The sequence below is a fragment of the Papilio machaon genome, chromosome 2, assembly GCF_912999745.1.
Source record: "Papilio machaon chromosome 2, ilPapMach1.1, whole genome shotgun sequence".
In the NCBI taxonomy this organism is placed as follows: Eukaryota; Metazoa; Arthropoda; class Insecta; order Lepidoptera; family Papilionidae; genus Papilio; species Papilio machaon.
Window position 1 is genome coordinate 789,101 of NC_059987.1, and position 25,073 is coordinate 814,173.

A 25,073-nucleotide genomic window follows, 5' to 3' on the forward strand; every position below is an offset into this window, starting at 1 on the left:
ACAACAAACACAGTACACAGTTAAATTATCACTAAGGGAGTCACTTAGCGTGTACTAAGTATGACACTTCTACAATACGTCTTAAACAATATAAGAAAGAATATATTCAGTAAAGAATTTCATTTTTGAATTTTAATAAAAAAAAAATTAAACAAACTACATTTATTAGTTGCAGAAAAAATTAAACTAAATACAGTAGAACCTGGATAATTAAGAATGCAAGGAACTTTGATATTTTTCTCGCTTTAGAAAATTGTCCGTTGTAACCGGATTATGACTCTCGCTTAGAGATTCCTCGCTTATCCAGGTTTGACTGTACATGTATAGTTGAAAGTGGTAAGGGACAGTACCTGGAAGTCACCCCCCATGGTATGCGTCTTTCCGGAGCCGGTCTGTCCGTACGCGAAACACGTGGCCATTCCACCTTCGAAGATCGTCTGCACCAGCGGCTTGGCTGTGTATCTAAAACACACAATTTAAAAACATTTAAGAGGATTGATGAAAGAGACGCATTGGAAGGGGAGATATTCTCTTTCTGTGCGTCTCCTCCTACGTCGATTAAAGGTAGGCAATGTATCTGCATGATTTCTATGAGCAGTCGCTTCGCCATTTCGGCAAATGCCGTACAAAAAAAATCCGTTGCATACAAAGTTATATACTATTTTCAACTGATTGCACGGAAACAAGTTATTAATGAACTATGTCGACCGCGACTCCGTCCGCACGGTATTTAAAAAAAAAACATAATATGTATGCTTCTAGACTATGCTCTACATCTATGCCAGATTTCTGATCTGTTGATCCGTTCTGGAGATACCTTCAAACATCCATCCATCCATCCAAATATTCGCATTTATAATATTATCACAGCCCAACACTTACTTGTAAACAATTTCATTTGTACAGGAATCATCGAAGGCGTAGTCGAATCGGAATTTCTGGTTCTCGAGATATTTGGTGAGGTCCACTTTGTTCTTGGGCTCGTGAACTATCATCTGGTCCTTCGTTGGTACACTTATTACATCCACCTGAAACATTTTACACAGAAATACATTTATAATTTGTGACTTCCTGAACTTTAAACTAGTCACGTGTATTCTTGTCTTAAGTATCAAACGTGTATTTAGCAGTCATCGTTTTTTTTTTTTGGTAAATTAAAGGGTACTTTTTTCAAAGAAATTAAGAAGGTTCACAACATGTTTTTATACAAGTATTTTGACAGTTTAATTGGTTGATATGGGTGTAGTTATTGAGGCACCTCTTTCTTATTGATTTCCTTCTTGTTGAGCGGACGTTTCCGGACGCAGACAGTGATCTGGTGGTCCTCGACGGGCTCGGAGCCCACCAGCGGCCGAAACTCGATACTGCTCTGGTACTCGCGGATCATCGCCAGGAATTCCCAGTTCGGGTTGCCGGGGTCCATGTTCATTAGTGCCTCCTGAACACATTCGCAACGGTAATTGTTTAATTATACCTCAGAAACGTTAATTGGTTACTAAAGGAGATAATTAGTGTGGATTTCTTCACAAAAAAAAAGAAACTCTTACATAACAAAGATGAATTGCGTAATAAATCTTTTACGAAGTTTACTTAGTACTATAGTCTTTTATTAAGGATACAAAAATTAAACAGACTTTAAATAAAATATTATTTTTAATTTTGAAGATATTGTGAACAGCTCGTGTTCAATTTAAGAAAACTAGCACCGGATCTCATCATCACACTGTCCTTGTATCGTCCTCCATGTGATCTACCGTTAACCATTTCAGAGGTAAATTCCGTCAGTACCTTTTCCTCCTTGAGCTCGGCCTGTCGCTGTCGTCGCTTCTCGCGGTTCTCCTTGAGGCGCTCCACTTCCTTGACGACGTTGGAGCGCCGCACCGCGCCCGAGGCCACGGCGTGCGGTACAGAGGCCGCGCTGGCTGACGCCGCCGTGTTGCGCGCCATCACCCCGGCGCCTACACCGCCCACTCCCCCGCCCCCGCCCCCGCCCACGCTATTGCTGAACTGCAACACAATTACCCGGGAAATAAGTAAAGGTCCTTAGAGTGCTCGCTTTTTATTCCACTTTCTTCTTTTAAAGTTCTCCTTATTTCTGGATCATCAATGGTGTTTAATGATGTAATACAGTTTTTAAGTACATAAATATTAAATATTCTATTTTTATCTACTGGTAACTTGATTATTTATGATTACAACAAAAGATCTAATGCTTAAAATTTATTATTGTGATAATATCCTATAGGTCTATGGATTATAAGAATGGATTAACTCTAGGGAAAGAAAGGAGGCAAGGATAGGGATTTAAGGAACCTCTTTGATGTTTTGCATGCGTTTCTGTCCCGAATTGGGCGGGTGCTGGGCGTGGTGCGGTTGGTGGGTGTGCTGCTGTGTTAGCGAGGTGGCGCTGGGTGTGTTGCCCGTGCGCGACCGCCCGCCCGACGCCGGCATCTGCAAACAGCGCGCCGTAGCACCGGGACGGGAGACACGTGGACAAGGATAAGGAAGTTATAGAGGTTCCATTCTTATGAGATATATAAACACAAAAGCAATATTATGAAGATGATCAGCTAATAAGATTTCAATCTGCATAGTGGAGGTTATTCTGACCTGCTGCGTCAGCCGTGAGTTAGAGGGCGGCTGTTGCTGCGGCTGCGGTGGCGGAGGCACGTTCTCTGCGCCGCGGCGACCCGTCGTGTCTCCGCCGTGCCCATTCGTGTACGCACCCGCGTTCGACATACGCATCTGGTTGTTACGTGTCACGCGCGCCGGCGCTAGAATACACGTATAAATTCGTACAATGTCATAATCCAAAATTCTAACAACATATATTCATTAAAGCACAAAGTAGCTCATTAAGATTACAAAGACAGTTCAAGGTTACATATATAATATTGCTTACTTAATATAATATTGCTTCATCATCAGATTGCATCCTAAATAATTACAATTAAATGAAAAAAACATTATTTATGTATTGTCAGAATGCAAATTAAAAAAGTGCAAAAGCCGTACAACCCTATAATAACCGGTGCATCAGAACAGTGTCATAAGTCTTACGTGACTCTTTCTCCTCGTTCTTGAGTTGAGCCATTTCGGTTGGCGTTTCGACCTTTTCATAGGCATCCATGGGCCGACATTCCGCCAAGTCGGCCACTCGCTTCCTACAGCGGAACCACGAGCAGCACATATTTGGCGATAGTTTCAAATATGGTAATATTTTTTTATCATTTGCGCGAGCTCTGGATCGCGTCGTTTGCGTGTTCAAATTTGGTATACTTTCAAATTTGGAACATTAAATTGTCTCAATCGACGTGTACTCCCGTGACAGACGGATAGATGAAAATGGCGGCTGCGTGCGTTGGCGCAAGGCGATCCTGCGGCTGCGCCGGCCGCCATATTAGGATCTCTTTCTGTACTCAAGGCAATGAACCGTGACGCACGCGAGCGCACAAAGGTGAAACCTCGCACCGACTGTTCACTTGGAATGTCCTACAAGTTGTTTATGCAAATGTTTACGATAAACAGCCACTGGTCACGGTCTTAAGAGACAAAAATTTGATACTAAACACAATCAATTGGCTGCTGTAATATGTGCAAGAGGTCGGGAGCGGGCCGCACGGAGGCTACGCGGCGGTGGAACTGGAGCGCGTCAGTGTCGTACTAATATCGTTAGACAATTATTGGAATTGTTTGATTGCCGCTCGACATACATACACTATGGTAAAGGGCATTAAAATGTACGTTTGTTGTCGTTTAAGTCACATCATACAAACAAACAAATCATAAACATTTCAATAAAAAAGACAATGTTTGAACGGTTAAATGATCTGCCTGGAAATCCTAAAGTGCAAACAAACACAAAATTACTTTTGAGTAGACTAGAAATATATTCAGTGTTAACTTACAGTAAAAATATCATATAATTAGACAATAATTCCTTGATCAATCATTTGATACAGCCGACGTCGCGGTTTATTGTTAGTTTATAAAGTAACCAACAAAGTCAATAGCCGATGTCTTTTGTTCTGATGAAAAATGTATGTTGTGACGTCACCACTACCGCTGCCGGGTCGATAGCGACCGGCGAGTAATGGCTTCAGGTCTATCTTCATACTGGCTACTGAATATTACATTATCCAGCCTTCATAACAATCACAAAAAACACGAAGGCCAACATGTAATGTGAAACTAGTTTTCACGGATACTGCACGTAGTTCTTTTTTTTAAGTATGATAATAGAATAAACGAGGGTTTATAACATTGTTGAAGACAATTTTCTTCAGGTAACGAATTAACGAAATATGCTTCGAATTAATTTTTAAAGATCAAAGTTCTGATTCATTAGATCTTAAAGTTACGATACAGATCTATAGCGAAACAGTTCAGAGTTCAATTGTCTGCAGACCTTGAAACAATGCTGCAGTCAGCTAAAGTCATGTCAGAACAAACCTGCAATGACAGACATTTTGACGACTTTCATGTCGAATAGATAGACGATGTGACTGATATATGGTTCACACATATATCAACTCCTTACCAAGAGTTTCTACTGCCGAAACAGACGTACAACATATTATTGTTATCACCACAGACACTTGAAATCACACAATTACAGAAAAAAGATAGTTAAATCTACCTATATATTTACCTGAATATGAAAACATATGAAAACATTTTAATTTATTTATTTATACACAAAAAAACCCTATAAAAATTAGGGTAATTGTTTGAAACTAAAGCCGATGTAAAATTTTTTTTTTTCGTTTTACTATTATAAATATTTGAATCTGAACACGCACAAGACTCCAATATAACAATAGTAAGCATACTAATAGTCTAAGACAGCCGAATCGTTCTCATCGGACTGTGCAACGTTCTCACGACCTGTGCGGACAGAGATCGTTCGGCTTCGTGCTCTATGGATTACAACTTTAAAAAGCTATGCTTTCATGACCATTAATTGCAACAGCAATATCACAGATAGACAAGACTAAATTTTTTCGAATATAGTCGCACGAATAATTTGCTACGAATCTACTGATCAAGATTAAATCAAATATTTATATTTGATTTAATCTTGGTCTTTGGAGTATCCATTTTTTGTAGCAAACCACTATAGAAGCAGATTTGAAGACAGTACATTTAATTTGATAACACTATAAATTTTTCCTTCCGCAAACTTAATTTGTGTGATAAATCAAACAAATAAACATAAAATATATTATATAATCAAAATGATTAAAGTCGAAATATGTCGAATGACGCAAGCTATGTAAATACATCAAGATTAGTGAGCAAAATCTATGATATCGCCCTCGACTCCGTCCGCGCGGGATTAACAAAAATTTAATTAGTAGCCTATGTATTCTTTCAAACTATGTTTTCACAAACAAATTTCAGCGAGATCCATGCAGCCGTTTTGGAGATACCTTCTAACAAACATCCATCCATACATCTAAACATTCACATTTATAATATTAGTAAGATTATGCTAGCGTTATTGTTAATTCACATTCAGCATTGTGTACTGGATTTTGTATAAATTTGTTTGAAATCAACGGTTATATTTACCAACGATTCACAAAATAATTAACAAAGTTTATAGAAATTGTTATCAACTTAACATACTCACAATCTTACTAATATTATAAACTAGCTTTTACTGCGACTCCGTCCGCGCGGAATAAAAAATAGAAAACGGGGTAAAAATTATCCTATGTCCTTTTCCTGGTTCTAAGCTACCTGCCCACCAATTTTCAGTCAAATCGATTCAGCCGTTCTTGAGTTATAAATAGTGTAAATAACACGACTTTCTTTTATATATATAGATGCGAATGTTAAGATGGATGGATGGATGTTTGTTTCAAGATATCGTCGAAAGGACTCAACAGATCTTGATAAAATTTGGCACAAATGTAGAACATAATCTGGAAGAACACAGTCTACTTATTAAGTTTTTTTATTCCGCGCGGACGAAGTCGCGGGCAACAGCTAGTATAGTATACAGTAGATATTAGTTCTGTGTCAACAAAGAAATAAATTTCCTTACCATTGACTCAAAAATTATACAAGAGCCAAGAAAAACAATAGAGATATTCACCTAGTTCATTTTATTCATGACTCGGTTATTTGTTTTATGTAAACAGTTCCGTGTGACAAACAAGACGGGTCAATCTCCGGCGCCCACTCGCCTTTGAATCATAAAGTGTGTTGTACTGCTCGCCACTAAATTGAGGGTCACAATAAGACACAGTCTGTACAATACCCATGTGGGCTGATTTCAACTATTTGCAACATAACTTGAAAAGTTAAGAAATTAGACAATAATTATTTAGAAAACCTAAATTTAAATTAGATTGACTCATCAAATAAGTTGATAACGATGTAGACAATATGAAGGTCTCTGCTGAAAAAAAAATCTGCTTTGCATCTTTCCTATAGCAAACTTCAAATGCATACATAAATAAATTTTTTCGACAATCTTAAATTCCATCTTTTTTACATTTATAAAACGGCTTGATGTGTCGCAAAAAAAAGTACATTTACATCAATTATCATTTGATATAAAGGGCAACAATATTGTATTCAAGACCAAATTTGGATAACGCGAAACTGCAAGCATATTGTTCACCCGCAAGGCAATCTAGTTGCTTTTAAGGAATAAAGACCTTTTCAGTCGCGAAGGCATTTCATATATTATTTCATACTGAAATTATACTTTCCAGACTGTGGAGTCAATATGCGGCACTCTGACGGGAAGTCCTGGATGCAGTGACATACGAAAAACGAATCAAACACCAACACGGTAGAGTCCAAAATTGTTATACAGGAGAGGAAGAGGGATGCACTTACTAGCGCTTGTCGCGTGCCGTTGCAAATGCTTTTGGATGCATTTCTCGTATAACACAGGCATTATGTCGAATCGTAAAAATCAACAAAAGGAAGCAAGGTAATCTACGGTAATATCACCGCACTATTCCGTGTGTTCCATTTGCGATTCGGGGCGTCGGTGCCAGGCGGCGGTGTGGTGCGCGGCCGTCCGCTCACTGTCCGCGCGCGCCCCGTCTGCCGGCACTTATACGCGATGTTACCACCATTGTGCCAGCCTAACAGCACGACAGCATTGAAAATTAGCAGGGTGGCAGCGAATGACCGCCGTGGTAGCTTCAACCCCCAAAATGCTCCGTCATGCTTTTAATTATTAACAGAAAAATTCCATAACGTATGCGCGAGGGAATTCACGACACACGAAAGTAAGACCGTAGTATCCGGCGGGTCGTGGTGCAATTAGAAATGGCAAAGGTCGATCTATAAATATGTTTTTCACATATGATGTGTTTGTACGGAAACAATATTTTAAGGTCAGATACTTTTAAGCGAAGAATGCCTTTTTAGATTCCGTACAATTTCCTAACCTTCTAAAATTTTAATTAAGCAAACTACTAAATGAAAAACCATTTTGACTGAATTCAGACGTTCTTAGTAGTTTCTGCTTCTTTCGGTTTGTTATAAGAGTGTCAGACAAGCACGTAATGAACTTGTGACTTAATAATCATGTAATACACGAACACCCTTGCTACGTCGGTATAATGTAGGCATAGCACGACACCAATATTTATCTAATTATGGTCGAGTGCGACTAACTACTCAAGTGTTACAAATTTACAGGTTGAAGGCTATGAACTAAGCCTATATAGAAACTTGAATATTGAAACGTGTCATTTGAAACTGATGATGTTGTACGATAGGGAAAGAAATTTTGCATGCGAATAATTTATATAGTCTGGACACTTTACTGAAAACACAATGACATATAGAAGACATAAAATATAAAAAGTACGTTATTACGGAATAGCGAAAGTTCAATGAATCTTTAATGTTCACGTGGTCGTAGTGTCCGAGGTGGGTGGCGATAATGAATCGGCTGGGAGGCGTCAGGCGCAACGCCGCGATAACGGACTGCAAATTGTGCAAATTCTCTAGCAAACAACTAGCACTTTGTGGATCATCATTGATAATGATGGCCAGTTGTAACTGGTCTTGAATTAACTTTTAGAATGTGGTTGATAACAATGATAAATAAATAACATACTTTATACAGTGTTATTTGCTATCATCAAATCATATCTTACTTCGAACTAATATTATAAATGCGACTGTATGGTTTGGATTTTTGTTAGAAGGTATCTCCGTAACGGTTCCATGGATCACGATGAGATTTTGTATAAATTTAAAATACATAGGCTACCTATGATACGTTTGATTCACATATTTACTCGATAACTTTTTTTTAAAATTATGCACGGACGAAGTCGCGGGCTAGTACTTTATAATCTTTGTCTATTTATGACAACAAATAAAAATATCCCAGCTCCATCTATGTCTAAATATCCACAATAGATCGAATGTGTTGTCCCAAAATGCATAAGCGGAGTCCTGATCATAGAAACATGAGCTTTCGGCCACCTGACTGCTTAGTAAACAAAATATGGCAAAGAGATCAAATATCATCATTTCGTATTGAACAAGTCGTAGCTACGTATACAACCTGACCTAACGCACCAGAGCGAAGCCTACTCTAATGACGACGAGCGTTGGGAAGTCATTAAAACTCCAATAAGTTACTTACTTTTTATTTTCTATTTTAATTATAGGAGCTTCAAAGAGAAGTGATCCGTACACTTAGCAGACCTTTTCAAAGTGAGAAGTCCGGATGACGTAAAATTAAATTTGATATTAAAAAAACAACATTACAATCACTTGATGACACGCCTATCAAAATCATCTTTTTACTATATAAAATAAAAAAGGGTATTAGATATTTAAACTGTTTCCTTACTTTACTATGATACTATAGAGTAGAGTTAGTGGACCCATTAGTGCATTGGGCATAGACAAAGTGACAAAGCGCACAATCGCCGGGGCAGGGGCACGACGCGACCTTGCCCGGGCAATGTCAAGACCGTATTATGCGGCGGACGGCAAACCTCTGTCCCATTGTGTCTATCTACATGTCACCATGTAGCAAGTGGCAGATGACATTTTGAATAATTGAATAATAGTTACAGTAACAAGTAATCATTTGGCTGTCTCAAAATGTAGTTGTAATTTGCAAATTTCTTCACTCAAAACAATACTTTTCTCATTTTTAACCTTACTGACTTTATCCCAAATCGTAAGGGGCAAGTGCTGATAGATGGACGTGAGTTAATCGTGCCAAATGGGTCGGTTAGCGTTGCCAATGAATCGAACGGTCACCATGCGGCAGGAACTAATCAAAGCTCGCGGGACTGAACCCTGACATACATCTGAAATGTCTACAATATATGTGTTGCGAAACGATAATTAGATAATCATCAGAACATTTCATTTAACATAGATGTTAAAAATATGTTAATTAATTACTTTTTCGCGTTTCTTCTACGAGGCATTTTGTTGTAATTTAATTACAAGAAATATTAGTTACCCTTACCTTTAAAATGTTAATTACATAATTTAACATCAAATAATTTCTTTAGCCCCAATGTTAATGTTTGTGTGGCGAATTAAGTGTGCTCTATTATCACAAAGTTCAATGACTCGTAAGTTTTCAGCCATCTATATACAAAAAAATGAATTGCTATTCGTTAGTCTCACTTAAACTCGGGGAACGGCTGAACGGATTTATTTTATCTTAGTCTTGAAATGTTCGTGGAGGTCTAGGGAAGGTTTAAAAGGCGAGAAAAAATTAATACCGCTATTAAGTTTTTTTTTACCTGCGCGCGGACGGAGTCGCGGGCGACAGCTAGTCAGTTTATAAATTTATATATCTTGAGGTCCTTGATCACCAGACAATCAAAATATATTATTGAGAGACTGATGACCTGCCCTACTCTAAACCCACCACATTACCAACACGTGCAAATCTCTCTCGATACACATCTTATTTAACATATCACGAGACAACATTAACAGCTGTTTTTGTCACATGTTTGGCAGTGGAAACCCATGGTAATACAGTACGTTGACCGTCCGAACATATTTGCAGTTTCACACAAGTGTTAAAATTGACTTATTGTAGTCTCTACATTTGTTTAAATATTTATGAGGTGTTAAGTTACTTGTTTAACATAACAGGTCAAAGGAGGAATGGATCCCAAAAATATATTTATTTCTAATTAAAAAAAACAGTAAAATATACCTAGAACTGGATTCAAACATTTATTCAAACCGATAAAGATGACATTGTTACGCACACTTTATAAAAAGGGGAACAAAACCTAAAATAATTTGAATGTGTCATAATAGTCCAGTCATTTTAGTAAGTTCACCTCGGAATTCGAGATACCCAGCTGTAAGTCTGTAAATACTTGTATATTGACACCCTAAAAGTTGTCTCAAAACCTACATATGATAGGGTGTAAGCAACTATTAAATTTCAAGGTCAAAGGTCACAAAAATCGGCTTTTTGCGCTTTTTTTGGAAATATCTCATTTCCTATGGGTTTTTTGCTATTTGTACATCATATCAATATTGTAGAATACAAAATTCTCTACAAATTTTGTTTAAAATTTTTTTTTATACGGTGAACCGTTTTTGAGATAGAGGGCGGAGAGCGCGCGGTCACAGCATCACTTTAGCCTCCGGTCGAAAACGCGCCATATAGTTGATGAACTATCAATAAATCAATTATTATAAATATTTGTCAATTTTTTATTAACTATTATATTCTACTTTGTCATTTTTTGCCTAACTTATCCACTTTTTATTCAGTATTAATTTATTTAACAACACTTACCTGCCCATGTAATTGCAGAATTGTTAATGAAAATATAGGAATTATATGTCGCTCTGATATGGTAGAGCATTGAGACAAGCTTGCCTGCATCCGCATCGCGAACCACAGCCACTCTTGCATTTGCAGAAAATTGTATTTAGCAAATCTTTTGGAGCAGGTGGTAAAATTGTCATGATAGGCTCCAGAAAATCGTTTCGTAGTGCCCAACCCCATACCTGGGGTTCCAAATCATGTCCTAACCAAGTTTGGACTTTATAATATACACGGTTGAAATGTTGTGAGCAGCATCACTTGTTGGTGGAATATTTGAAAGCTGCACAGGTTTATTAAGTTTTGTAGACTTGACGTAATGCATGTAACGAAGACGATTGAGACTTTTCACAGATTTCGGAGCATTATAGACTGCCAATAAGGTTTGTTCCAAGTTCCACTCTCTAATAATTTATGGGCCGAACAATTTTCTTCCTCAAATGCTGCAGCTAGTTCATCCAATTTTGTCAGTAATTAATTAATTTGACAAATATTTATAACAATTGATTTATTGATAGTTCATCAACTATATGGCGCGTTTTCGACCGGAGGCTGAAGTGATGCTGTGACCGCGCGCTCTCCGCCCTCAATTTCGAAAACGGTTCACCGTATAAAAAAATTCTTGAACAAAATTTGTAGAGAATTATGTATTCTACAATATTGATAAGAAATACAAATAGCAAAAAACCCATAGGAAATGAGATATTTCCAAAAAAAGCGCGAGAAACTGATTTTTGTGACCTTTGACCTTAAAATTTAATAGTTGCTTACACCCTATCATATGTAGGTTTTGAGACAACTTTTAGGGTGTCAATATACAAGTATTTACAGACTTACAGCTGGGTATCTCGAATTCCGAGATTCTTACCTAATTTAAGCTTAAATGACTGGACTATAATAACGAAGTGACGCATTTCAATCCTTTAAACAAAGACAAGACCCGCCCCTCAAGGACACGTCACGCACCAAAATTAAAAACTGACAACAAAGAGTCACCGTAACTAAAACATTTAAATATGGAGTTAACTGCTACACTTATCGTGGGTTTCTGAGACCAAAATATCCGTTTAAAACTTATTGTTATCTCTGTTTTGTCATAATTACAGGTATGATGATATATTTTATGCAAAGATTTTGGTCTAATGAACGCAAGGTAAGAGACACTTAGAGTCTGTTAAGATAGTGAAGTCTACACTAAGGAACTCTGTAAGTGACGAGTTAAGGACTCTGAGTATTAAGACCATTAGATACATATTTAAATTCATAAGTTGCTGAACATAATGTATATGTTATTTGCTCGCTCACTTGCTCGTGGGAACGTAATCTTTGATGCGTGCAGCGGGCTTCGACCCCGGACTAAGAAGTAGTTAAACAAAATCGCAATCATCATCAGTTTTATAAAATTATGTAAGACAACTGCGATTCTTTTGAACCGAAACATAAATACATTGTCAAGAGATATAACAACGTGTTATCTATGTTATATATATATTCCTGCATTGGAAGAATCTTTAATCTTGTGTCTGTCTGAAAAGACATTAATATCATCTGGCGGAAGTCACATTTTTGTTCTGTTCCTCATAGACTTTTATAGACACGATAGTCATCAACATATACGATGGTAGATATTTTTTTATCTGTAATTTTCACACTATGTGAATAAGTTGTTATTACTCTCGTAGACGAGTTCCTTTTTATTACTACATGTAACTTATATTCTCTGTCATAATCAAAGCATATTCATTTTACATCATAGCGAGGTGTCGGAATATCATAATTTGAAACGAAAAGAACAAATTGTATTAATGAAATTTAACTCTTCCTAACTGCTTCTTAGAAATATAAACTGGAATGTGGTAAAACAAAATGACGTACGTTAATGCGTAGATGTCAGATGATGAAGCAATCGAAATATATAGACAACAGTTTAAATATATAAAAATATAAACATATATAAAAATATAACAATATACATTATATCTTCAACAAATAATAATAATATTAGTTTTTATATAATATACATACCTTTTGTCGCAACTGGAATTGACTGTCGTGTCATATCCTAAAACAGGAAAATAATTTATTAACAAAAATCATCAAACATTTGAGACCAGAAAATAGTTAAAAGAAGCCAAACATTCCAACACAAAAGAAGAGAACTTGAAACTGAAACATAATACTATTTTTAGCTAATAAAGTAGTGCAACCGAAAATAATAGAAAACATATCAAATGTTAAATGTACAAATACTAGTACTAAAGGGGATACTGTACAGCAAAGAAAATGTGTAGCATTACAGATAGGCATACCGGCTGATTACAAACACCCGCATCGTGAGAAACGACGGTTTGCGAAAACAAAAGCAAAAAAACTGTCACACAATGAAGTTATGCGGGATTGATTAATGCTTTAGAAATTTTGACTAACACTGGCAGGTAATAAAAAATATATTTTTTAAATGTCGATGACCATATTACAAAAAATATTAACTAATTGAACATTACTTTTTTATTCTATGTCAAGATTATATTTACAAAATAAGTTTTAACAGCTGAATTCTTAATATGAATCAATTCCAAAATAAATGAAAAATCAACCCCTTTTCTAACAAAGTTTTAGAAAAATTATAATTTCACAATTCAGCATCAACTAAGATGTCTTCATACCCAACGAAGATACTGTTGGAATATACTTTATTACGCGTAACGAAATAGATTATATTTAATTACACGGTGCCTGCAGCAACTGGTCTAATTCTAACCAATCAGCAGAAAAGAGGTCGCATATGTGGAGCAATTAACTAAAATCTGGTACGAATTCCCGATGCGCGAAATCATTACTAATAAACTTCGGGGAATTATTTTGCAATAAAGATGCGCCAGACATGTTCACAATGAAGTGGGAATACTTAAATTCATAGAATTTATACATTGTCCAATATTATGGTTGAATACTTTTGGTCAATTAACATTTGATCCCGCAAAGTAAAATGTGCATAAACAGAATTCTTAGATGTGACTCCACTAAACTGGCTGTCGCTCTATCGCGGTTCTAACACTAATGACAACAAAGTTCATCCTAGGGGATTTCTAGGCCTCTCCTGGAAAATTTCTAGGCCCATTATTGGAGGTGAAAAGACTGCATACCTTTTTTATAAGAACACCATAAACATTATATCATTACGTCTTGGGGTAAGGCATGATGCACTAGGGTGTGATGGGGTAAGATAAGAATTGTAAAGTAGGTCGGCAGGCGAGGCGGTGTTACGTCATTTCCTTGAAGTTCATCGTTGCCCCTGCAAAATGGATTAGCACTCGCGGACCCAGCCATGAAACTTAAAGTTATGTAGACACCTTAGTGGCTCGTTTACAATATACGTCGTATGTTATTTAGTTTACCATTATTCACTTCAGGCCATCTATTTTACGACAAATAACGCATTCGACACTTGTGGTTTAGTTGAAGTGTCAAGGTCAACTGGATCTTTATCTAATTTGATTGTTTATATTTTTTGTTGTCACTGAAGAATGGAACATGCAAACATTAAATGTACACGACCTTCAGGAACGTCTGGAGAGAATTCCCCTCGTCTTCAATCCAATAAATGCCTAGATATTTACGTCGGGCTACGAACAATTTGCCTCTAAATTGCAACGTTAAATAAGATCGAGAGCTATTAAATGTTCCAAAGTAAATTGCGAAGCTGGATAATGAAGGGCACGTTGCAACTTGATGGAGTAAAAATGTAAGGAAAATAGCATAATGCTTAATGGTTTCAAATTACCCATAACCACTACAATGATTAGATCCAAACTAATAAAAAAAACTTACTCTTGTACTAAGAGGTAAACTAATTTAACTGTACTACATATGCTAACAGTGCAACAACATACTGTTGGAGAAAACGATCGACAGGAAATCAATAGCGATATATGAATGTGCGGATATAGGCGTGTTAACGCGCGAAGGCACACCACATCGCCACACCGCAGCTCCGATAGCCGTGCGAAATGCACGTGTGAACCTTCCCCATAATGTATATAAACATACAAACGTAAAGCATACATTAGTAAACCGAGTCATATTGCATCCGAGATCGATCAATCATAGCTGAACCAAAACAAACAACGAGCCAGAAATGTGCGGATGTTAACAAAACAACAATATTCATGTCCGGAATAAAACTTTTATCACACCATTGGGCTTATGCAGCTCTTTGAACAGACTAAGGCAGAATACTTATCGCAAAAGCAGAGTGTTTGATTCTAGTATAATTAATATAAACTCAACCCGACTACAAACTATTAAAATAGGGTGTTGTCTACGTAGAAAGTCCTGAGCATAATCTATCTCATCTCTATAATCAAGGTCAAAATTAACATATCCAGTTTAAACCATTTGTAACCAAAACCATTAGTGCGTGAAGGTCTTCTCCCTGACCCACACGTCTTTTTACCTCAACGTGCAAAACAGCTTCCCTTAACCAGTTAAAATTAAATGAAGATGCATTGCTGGAGGTCATTGGTAATTGCACAAGCAGTCGAAGCATTCACTTAACATTAATTCGCCTATTACTTATGTTATGGCCAGTAACAAGTTTCCACATTAAAACACAGCCGGCGCGGTCCAACTTGTATTTTTTGCAATAATTCCGTTATGCGCGACATTGACAGCACCTTATCGGCGCGACAAGTTGAATCATAAACCTATTAATGATATCATTGCCTACGTCTGTACACATAACAAACTATAAAAATTTAATACAGCTATTACATAAAACGTTATTCTTCAGTTTAAAAAAATATATAAGAAAAAGCTAAATAAACACAAATAAAATAACGAAAAGTGCTTTACATTGCTACTGCTATGTAACAAAAAGACTGGTGATATTGGATTGCGTTCCGGTTGCGCCACGCGGCGGCACGACGAATCGTGATATTGTCGCAGGCGTGACGAGAACGCAAGCCGACAGACAGACAGCGTAACAAGCCGATCGTGTGCACAAATATGGTGCCGCAACATAATGGTAAAGGTGCGTGATAAAGTGTATGGTGCGGTTCCACAGCCCGCGCCCCACGGACACCGCAGCGCACGTGGTGACGAAGCGTGTGCGGTGTGGCCGGGACGCGGGCGCGGTGATGTCGTACCGAGCGTGAGTTGCGCACGGGCAGCGTGTGTCCGGCGTCGCCGTCCGCATCCGCGCCCTCTCGCAGGAAGCCACCCTCGTCCGACGACGAGCCCGACGGCTCCTTCGCATCGAATAACGTGCATCAAACAACAGTGCCACTTACAGCTCGGTGCCGCGGAGCGCCGCTACCACACCGCGGACCGATCTGAGTACGAATGGAAAGTGAAACACGCCGCTACCGGCCCCGTGGAAAATCGATGATGTCCGACGTAAGGTCGCCATCATCGCTGCACCTGAAGGTCTCGCCGATCGATATGCACCGAGTGCAGACGTATGGAGGACCCTTGCCCTTCGTGTATTATCTGCATGAGTGTCGTGAGATGCGTTGCCATGACGACGCTGTGCTCGTTAACAAAAGCCGCTACGATTACTACACGGTGCAATGATCACCTGCCAACTGATGATGTACGGAAACATTTCTACATTTTCTTCAGCGACTGTTGCGCTAATCGATGTCTTCCGTGAGATGGTAATAACTGTTAACACAATCAGCCTTCGACGCAATCTAAGTGTTTTCTAAAGTCATTTTAATTAGCACTAAAATGATTTGATATGTTTTGATGAAGGGAAATGTAGTTGTTAGGCCCCGACAGGACATTCGGGTATCGCGGATGTGGTACAACTGTGGCGTCGATTGGCAACGTGCTTCCCGACACAAACAGACAGGGCCATCACCGCTTGGTACGCGGTTCAAACACCGCCTAACCCAATCGATATACTATGGCTTCCGTTTAATTTTGACGCGAAACTAATACACGCAAATTACAATAGTTATCACTAGAGATATAAATACACAGATAAGATAAACTCCTACTAATAAGAGAATCGACCTTTAAATGTACTCGAGTATCGTATCCGTTATAAGACGTCATACGTTAAATCTACACATAACAAAAATTAAAATCACCTTCAAAAAGTTAATAAACATTTTAACAAAGAAAGCTATTGTCAATACAAACTAATAACTTACAATGAAATACATAATTCCTACAGTTTTGCAGTAATTTGAACACGTATTTTGTCTGCCTGTTCAAATTATTAATTCAAAATCATGTATCCGTAAATAGCTTAATACGGAACTATTAAAATTTGGTATACACTATGTAAGAACAAGTAAAGCAGTTCAACTTAGCGGGCAAACGAATCACAACTGCAGACTTTCTCGACTGCGACCTTTAGCGACGGCCCTTGGTCTGTTGTATGGTGCACCGCGAGAATTTATTGTATTTAATTTTCTAAGACTAAGCCGACAGGGATTGCGGCGAATTAACACCAAGGTTACGCGGAATTAGTTCATACGTTATAGTTTGCACGAATTATGTGTCGCAAAGATATAATATAAAGTTACACGGAGTAAGACCAGATCTCTAAACTACACTTACTAATCCTCACCTTCAACACTTAACTTTTTTATTTGTTTTTAAGTGAGTATCCTTAATTATTTGTAAAATGATTACCGATATATGTTTAATTCATACTATAACCTCATTTTCTTGTTGTTAATTTTTTATTTTGTTCATACTTATCCCTTGCACCAAATATGTGTTACCCGTGTGTAACGAAAAGCGAGTCTATCAAAGCGTGTCAACACGTCGTGTGCGCGATGCGTTATTGGCATACGTTTGGCTGACGCTTGTGCGGCGGTCGACGTGTTAGTAACGGTACGAGTCAGGCGTACGTGTGCATGTCCGGACATAAATTGGCAAATTGTCTTACTACAAGCAAGCAAGCGCGCGCCGTGTCCATTGACCCTGGTCAAAATAGACCGACGGCCGTTATCGCGAATGTCGGATTTCGCCAATTTAACTAAAAATGTTGATGTCTTAATAATAGAGACCTATGTCTCAAAAATACATTCCTTTTACCAGAAGACTATTATACTTCTGAAGCCTTAAACTTAAATTTTACTTCACGTATAACGTTCAAATATTTATAATGAAAAAACATTGCTTTGATTGGGATTCGAACCCTACTCATAGACTTTATTTAATTCCAAATGTTACTATTTAACCACAATGATTGTTAAATCAAATCACTGAATTACAGTAGGTGTGGGTGAATTAATTAATGCAAGTACAATTCTAACTCTATAATGCTCAAAGCGACCGCATCGTTATCTGCCCACATTTGACAATAAAGTATGGCCGGCAGCGAAGTACTTGTCCGTGAATGCGCCACTAAATAATTCAATCTAGATTTCGAACCTCATTTAAAAATCTATTTTAATACACCCATACATACATACATACATACATACATCCTTTAGGCAATCAATGGTTACGTTAACTGTAACTGTGTCAAATTTATAATTTGTGTGAATGATGAACTAAATTGTATGTTTCTATGTAGTTCTTTCAAGCTTCTTTACAACGCAATCGATAATTATCAAAAGCCTAAGAAATGGTAATAGACTTTACTAACAATGCCAAATATCTTTGAAAACAATCTGTATGTCTATTATTCACTTCATACGTTCGCATTTATTCTTTTCATTCTGTCTCTTACTTCCGCTTCTTCGCTAAAGCTATTGTAAGTCGTGGTAGACGTACTCACCCTGGCGAGTTTGTTGGGTGCATTGGAGACGGGCTGTAGGTGCGGAGAGCGGCGCGTGCCGATCAGCTCGGGGTTGAGGGCGAGGATTGTGTCGATCTCCACCTCCTTGCCCTTTGTCTCCCCGCGTTCGAACCATTCTACCGTCACAGAACGCGTCTCCAGGTTCACACCAGACACGATTGCCGAGTGGATGCGTCCTGAAATAATACAAAGAAAATTTGTCACAGTGTAAATTTATTCCAGAGATCTTGTGGTATGCCAAAAAGGTTACACGAAAATTTGAACATTTTCGAAGCCCTTAGTATTGTAGGGTAGGATTATACGAAGTCTGTTTACAATATTCATAGCAAACAAAATTAGATATTTTCTTGTATAAAACTTATTAAAATGTGAAAAAGAATTTGATCGTTAACTAGACGCTTTAATTTATGAAAGAGCGAACCTTTTTGCTCCTAAAAACTAAGATCAGCAACAGTTTTGTTTTTATAGCTGGTTAAGATGTTTATTTAAAGAAAATGTATGATTATCGCCGTTAGTCTTCCATTTAGCACTTTACATACAAATAATTTATACTGTTAGTGCATAATAACGTCTAATAATTTCTCATTATTCAAGAGTCAATGAATGGTTACATTGTAATTGTTAAATAGACGCTTTAATATTCGAATGTAGGGCTCGCAACAAACAAATCTTTGTGCGAGCGTACAATCTGATACTATGTTGTTGCACGTCAAATGAAAATGCATCAAAGTATTCACTATACATAAATCAGGTCAAGGCATATTGATCCCAGACCAACGTAACCTATAGCTGCGAAATTATATATTTATATAAAGTAGTTGAGTTGAGACAGATTTAAAGACAACTCAGAGGTTAAAGAATTGACTTGTAACCTGAAGGTTTTGAGTTCGAATCCCGCCATGTGCAAATGTGTTTTTCGATTGTCGATTAACATATGTACATTAATCTAACGTTCATACGATGAGCAAAGGTAAAAATCGTGATCTTTGCGTGTTTACACAACAGTAGAGAATGCTGTCGTAACACTTGCATTACAATTAAAATATTGCCATCCCTATCATTCTCTTCGTAAAAATAGAGATAACAATAAAATGTTCACTTGTAACGACAGTTGAAATTCACGGCAAGATTAGCTAAAAATTACTCCATTACACATATCAAAATACTAAACGTAACCACATGTAAAGCGGCCATGTTAATTGAATTCTATACAAGCTGAGTTTGCTAAGTCATACAAAGTGTAGTTGCGGGTTCGGGCTAACAAGATATCCCGCCGCACAGCGCCTGTAACGTGCTCCAATTTGCATACTAGAAAGCTCTGTACAAAAGGGCAATCAGTACGCCTTATCCCTATGCTATAATCACAAACGACGTCGTCTAGACGTATGACATTAAATTATATTCATTTTAATGAAGTATAATAAAACGCAAATAGTGATTTTCTTTACGATATAATTAATGAAATCTATACCTTATCAAATTAAAAACAAAATTTGTTCATCAACACCAACCTATAAACTAACTTAATTTTAGTGCATAAAGAAATTATCTAACAAAAATGTCCATAATATTTTGTTTCAATATTAAATTTCAGTAAAAAGGGCCGGTTTTCCTTTAAAGTACGACTAGTACACAGTGTAAAATGTAGACTTACAGGGGACCATTAGTGTTCAAACGCGCAAACAATTCTGTAAAAGGCACTCAAAGGGTTTGCGCCGCTAGCTCTGTTTCCCTGCCTGACTTCCTTTTTCGCTTTGACAACTTTTTCGAGTTGAATACTTCACATTTGTGCCTGTGACGTATGTAGGGAACAAATACAAAACTTTTTAGTGCTAAGAGTCTATAACTTTAAAAAAAATATGAATACCATTGTGCTTTTATTATATTAACACGTGGAGTGAAAACTTTGTACTCCTTATTAAAGAAATTGTGCCAAATGGTGAACATAAAATTTGACACAATCAAAAGTACATGTGAAGAAGTGCATAAAGCCATCAGACTATGAAATAATTAACTAACTAGGGTGACGCAGTGACCCAAAGTGGGCCTTGGCCTCCGACAACAAAAGTCTCCACTTTCTCCACTCCACCTGTAGATCCCGAAGATCCTTATATAAATTGATTGATGAATTATAGTCGAATTTCAAACAATAGGTGAAATTATTCATAAAATAATGCAAAATAAGCCTAAAAAAACATAAAATAGGAAAAGAAAGTAGTTTGCGCTTTGAACTACGTATAAAGATTTTTATAAATTTTTAAATCACGAAAAAACTTTTAGTTACATTTACGTCATGATCCAAAAAAAAACACAAGGTCACTGACCTTACACAATAGGGCGTTATATTGTCTGTCCTGTTTACCCGTTTATACCGAAGGGAGGCGTGACTAGCAACGTGGTTTAGACGCGACTCCTATTAACAGGTCAACAGATCTACGAAATGTAAACAAAACCAGCGGCCGTTATCGTAAACAGCTTTGTCTGAAAATGTTTACTCATCCGGAAGATACATCAACATGATCTTAATTATAGCGTAACAGACAGAAAATTCAGAAAAAAGTTACAAAACTCACACTTTTTTCAACCTAGAAAAAAACATTACTACAGTTTGTTTTTATTCACTTTCAATGTAATGTTAAATTTAAACTAGTTATCTTTCCTGTGTTAACCTAAAAGCCAGTTAATTTCCTCACATAAACATCGACCATAACAACACGCATTTAATTTTCAAATCGGTGTCAGAACAAGTCGTGTGCTCAATATAAAAAGCGCCATTACAAAAACCTAATCCGTACTGAAGTAATTGATAATGGCAACAGACATAAAAAGAACACCAAAATCCTGTAGACAGGTTAGGCGGCTTATTGATCAAACAACGATACTGCCATGGTTACGTCTGTAAGGCGACGAAAGTGGAACGAAGTGATCGAATGTTGTGGGCAAAAACACCGTTACCTGTGACGCAGACTGCGACGGGTCGAAGCGCTTAAAGATAAAAAAGAAAGTGCTTGAGCAGTACACGTGCCGGTATACGATAAGGTTTAAGGTTCTAGAAGATCGGTAGGGAAGAATGGGACTATATAATTAAGAAAAAATACAAGAAGACGGGCAATGGATTAAAAATTGCTTCATTTAATAGACAATTACTCGTTACAAACGTAGTTGGCAACTAGAGGTTCTGACAATTTTGAACAAGTTTGATGACTTTGAAAATGTAAATTACATTGAAAGATGCTTGAAAAATATTTCTTGTACAACTCAACAAAAAGTAATCCGCAAGGATTCCCGAGAGAGAATGTCGTCTTTGAAGGGCGGCCGGTAATTACAAGAACCACTACTATATTCTATACACTAAAATTCTAGGAATTGCACCTCTGAATATCGAAGTACATTTCCTAGAATTTTAATGAGCCTGTCAATAAGTTTTGTTTTTCGCAATCGTGACCTAGTCGTCGCAGTCAATGACTTCAAGGTCGGAATTTCAATTCTAAACCAAAACAAATAATTACGCAACATATAACACTAAAATTACCAATGTTACTACAATGGAATAAATTTAAGAAATCGCGCAATTTTACAAAACAATCAAAGAAATATGAGAAGTGTAGTGATCTAGGCATTACTAAAATAAAGTGTTCAAGTAAAGTCTAGCCTTGCCATGTTTTTTCTCATTTTGCAAAATACCTCAAGAGTTTATCTTTTAAATGTAAAGTATCTACTTCTATAGCTTTTGCATGAAACCGCAAAATGTAATGAAATCGTCGGAATAGAAACTAATCAGTCAATAGAAAGTTAGTCGAGAAATACAACACAATATCATCCATCTCAAATATATATATTTATATTTTTATATCAAAAGGTGGCAAACGAGCAAACGGCCACCAGATTTCGCCGAAATAACGAGGCGACCGTTGCCCATAGACATCCACAAATGCAGATGCGTTGCCTACCTTTAGTCAACGGAGAAGTGGACGCTCAGAAAGAGGATATTTCCCCTTCCTTTGCGTCCCTTCCCATCCTTTAAAGTAATGTTTATGAAAAGACTTTAAATTAAGCGAAAATATCTTAACAAAAAGATTAAATTCGTAATTAGGGATTAGATTAAATTCTTTATTAAATTCTAAATAATAAACGATAAAACATAACAAAATATCAGGACGCAAGATGTTAGAAGTGACAGACAGGATTTTTATCTAGCAATTGGTCAGTCAAAAAACTAGTTCATTATAAATTAGAAGATCAAATCCCAAATTCTGATAATTATGTATTTTATAAACTAAGATGTCACAACATTTATAAAAGCAGATTTACGCGCGAACAAACTTACAACTAAATTTTTGGTACTAAACAAGCTATATATTTAGTGAAAATAGTACAAATGTAATTGAATACAGTTGAGCGGGCATCAGTTACGTGCCGTTTAATTATTTTGTTAATGAGGTGTCGAGTCGCAGTAACGTGAGCTCGCGAACAGTTTACTCTATTGTTAGTGCTCGTCTAGAAAGTTTAATGTTTCATTTAATATAGGTAAATTTTCCTTAATCAGTTACAAGAACAGTATTTTTTTCCTAAATTCATTGTGGATTATATTCTACGTTTCTAAATTAAGGTATTTAATTTTTCCTACATTTTATCGTACTGCAATTTATTGTAAACAACTACTCCTCTAATCTTTTAACTATAGGTTGATGAGTCAAACATAAATTTGCGACCGATATTAATAATTATGACACAGATAGCAGAGTTTTCACGAACATTAAGAGACGCATCCAATATAAATAATTGTTAAATAATTTCGAGCTGACTCCAATTACAGGTACGGGCAGTTATTATTGCAGACAAGACTTGCATAACATTATGTATTTCTTTACATACGTATCTAGCGTAGAAAAATCTAGATAAGAAGGATTGTGTAAAATGAAAATAACGTCCCTAACCGTGTTCCCTAAGAAACCCCAAAGGAAAAATTCTATTTCAAATAGCACGTCCCAAAGGAACAAAACCAATTATGCGTTAAAACTATTAAATACAGAGGAATTCAAACAGATACATCCAGTTTCTGAAGATCTTAAATATAGTAAATATGTGTACAGCTAAGATAGTATTTGAAAGTTCAAACTATATCAGTCGGAGAATTCGGCCGACCGATGTCATTGACCTGCTAACGCGTCACATAGAGCTAATTATAATTGGACAATTCTTTAGCGCGCGCCGTTCAACTGGACTACGGCATACCAACTGGCAACATTATAGAAAATGTCTATACTTGTGTATTACGACGTGTCTATACATGTTTTCTCCAATAGTCAGGTCAACGAACAAAAACTCTATTCTATATTTCAAAAGTTTTAAGTCGATCTACTGGCTTATATTTACGATGTTATGAAAAGTCAAGTAGAAAAGAAAAACGCACAAAAAGAAAATGGTTTTATTATAGAGTAGATAGATTTGATCTGGTAGTAAAAGTGTAAAAGAAAGGCTCGTCAAGTTCCCACGGTCAAGTTGCCGACGCCAGCGCCGCCTGGTGTATACTTAACTTAATAACTTGGTAGCGAGACGTCAATGGGTAATTTATTACATGCAATATCTTATTGTTCTTGGTATTTCTAACTTATGAAAGTGACGACAACGGTAACTAAGGCAGAGTAAATTTCTCATTTTAAATCTACACTTAGGGGATGACTTATAGTCTTTGAATGCTGCAGTAAGAGACATGGTTTTGTACAAACTCATTAAATCAAACGTCTCTTTAGCAGTTCCACGTGAATTTATTTCATCAAATAGTGACAGATATAATAAACATATAGTTTGAAAATGAATCAGAAGACACCTTTATATCTGCAGCAATAGCTTGTATAAAAAAAACGAATAAATCATAATTTTTGTAACAAATACAGCTGGAGTAAATAAATCGATACCAGCTCTTTATTTCACATTAAATCTTGCACATTAATGCTGCATGAGTCAGGAATCCGGTTGGAACCGGCTAGACACGCGGCGCCCGAGTCCGCGGTGCAAACGCAACCGATGCAAATCGAGCGACAAGTTGAAGCGGAAACGATTTAGAAAAGACAATCTATAAATTGTGCAAATACTAACGAGTTATTTTTTTTAAATTTAATTTCTTATTTTTCTTTGATTCTGAGCTGATTCTGCCAAGTGCAAAAATTGATTACTAATATTAGATACCGACACTATTAGTACTTATGTTTCCGATTCTAATGACCATTCACTATAATAAGAATTATATTTGTGCCTTCTAATCAAACTCTACACTTAGACTATAATAACATGAGAGATACAAATATATGACATCAATCCCCGTGACGCGTCGTATCCACATTTCCGTCAGCTTATTGTGACTGCCACTCATGGCGCATACGAATCGATATCTTACTGCTATCTTACGTAATACAATTCAATTCTATACTGGCACATTCAATTTTTTTTTTAAACAGACGAAGCGAAGGAATTTTATTCGAACTTCTTCGCTGTTTGTTA

General features: G+C 36.8%; 1 protein-coding gene across 7 annotated transcripts in view; it reads right to left on the reverse strand.

Annotated features, from left to right (window-relative positions):
* LOC106716077 (kinesin-like protein KIF2A) overlaps window positions 1–25,073 on the reverse strand; it is a 41,452-nt gene that overhangs the window by 5,454 nt on the left and 10,925 nt on the right. For 2 of the 7 annotated variants that reach the window (XM_045681916.1, XM_045681920.1), the window contains 8 exons: window positions 18,552–18,748; window positions 15,958–16,059; window positions 12,836–12,872; window positions 2,611–2,774; window positions 1,789–2,007; window positions 1,259–1,438; window positions 883–1,028; window positions 351–462 (listed from right to left, as the gene is read on the reverse strand). In XM_045681916.1, coding sequence (XP_045537872.1) covers window positions 351–462; window positions 883–1,028; window positions 1,259–1,438; window positions 1,789–2,007; window positions 2,611–2,774; window positions 12,836–12,872; window positions 15,958–16,059; window positions 18,552–18,748 — 1,157 coding nt within the window. Of the gene's footprint in view, window positions 1–350; window positions 463–882; window positions 1,029–1,258; window positions 1,439–1,788; window positions 2,008–2,610; window positions 2,775–3,060; window positions 3,783–6,855; window positions 7,084–12,835; window positions 12,873–15,957; window positions 16,060–16,388; window positions 16,574–18,551; window positions 18,749–25,073 lie in introns of those variants that run through there. The other 5 variants (XM_045681923.1, XM_045681925.1, XM_045681933.1 and 2 more) reach the window with 4 other exon arrangements.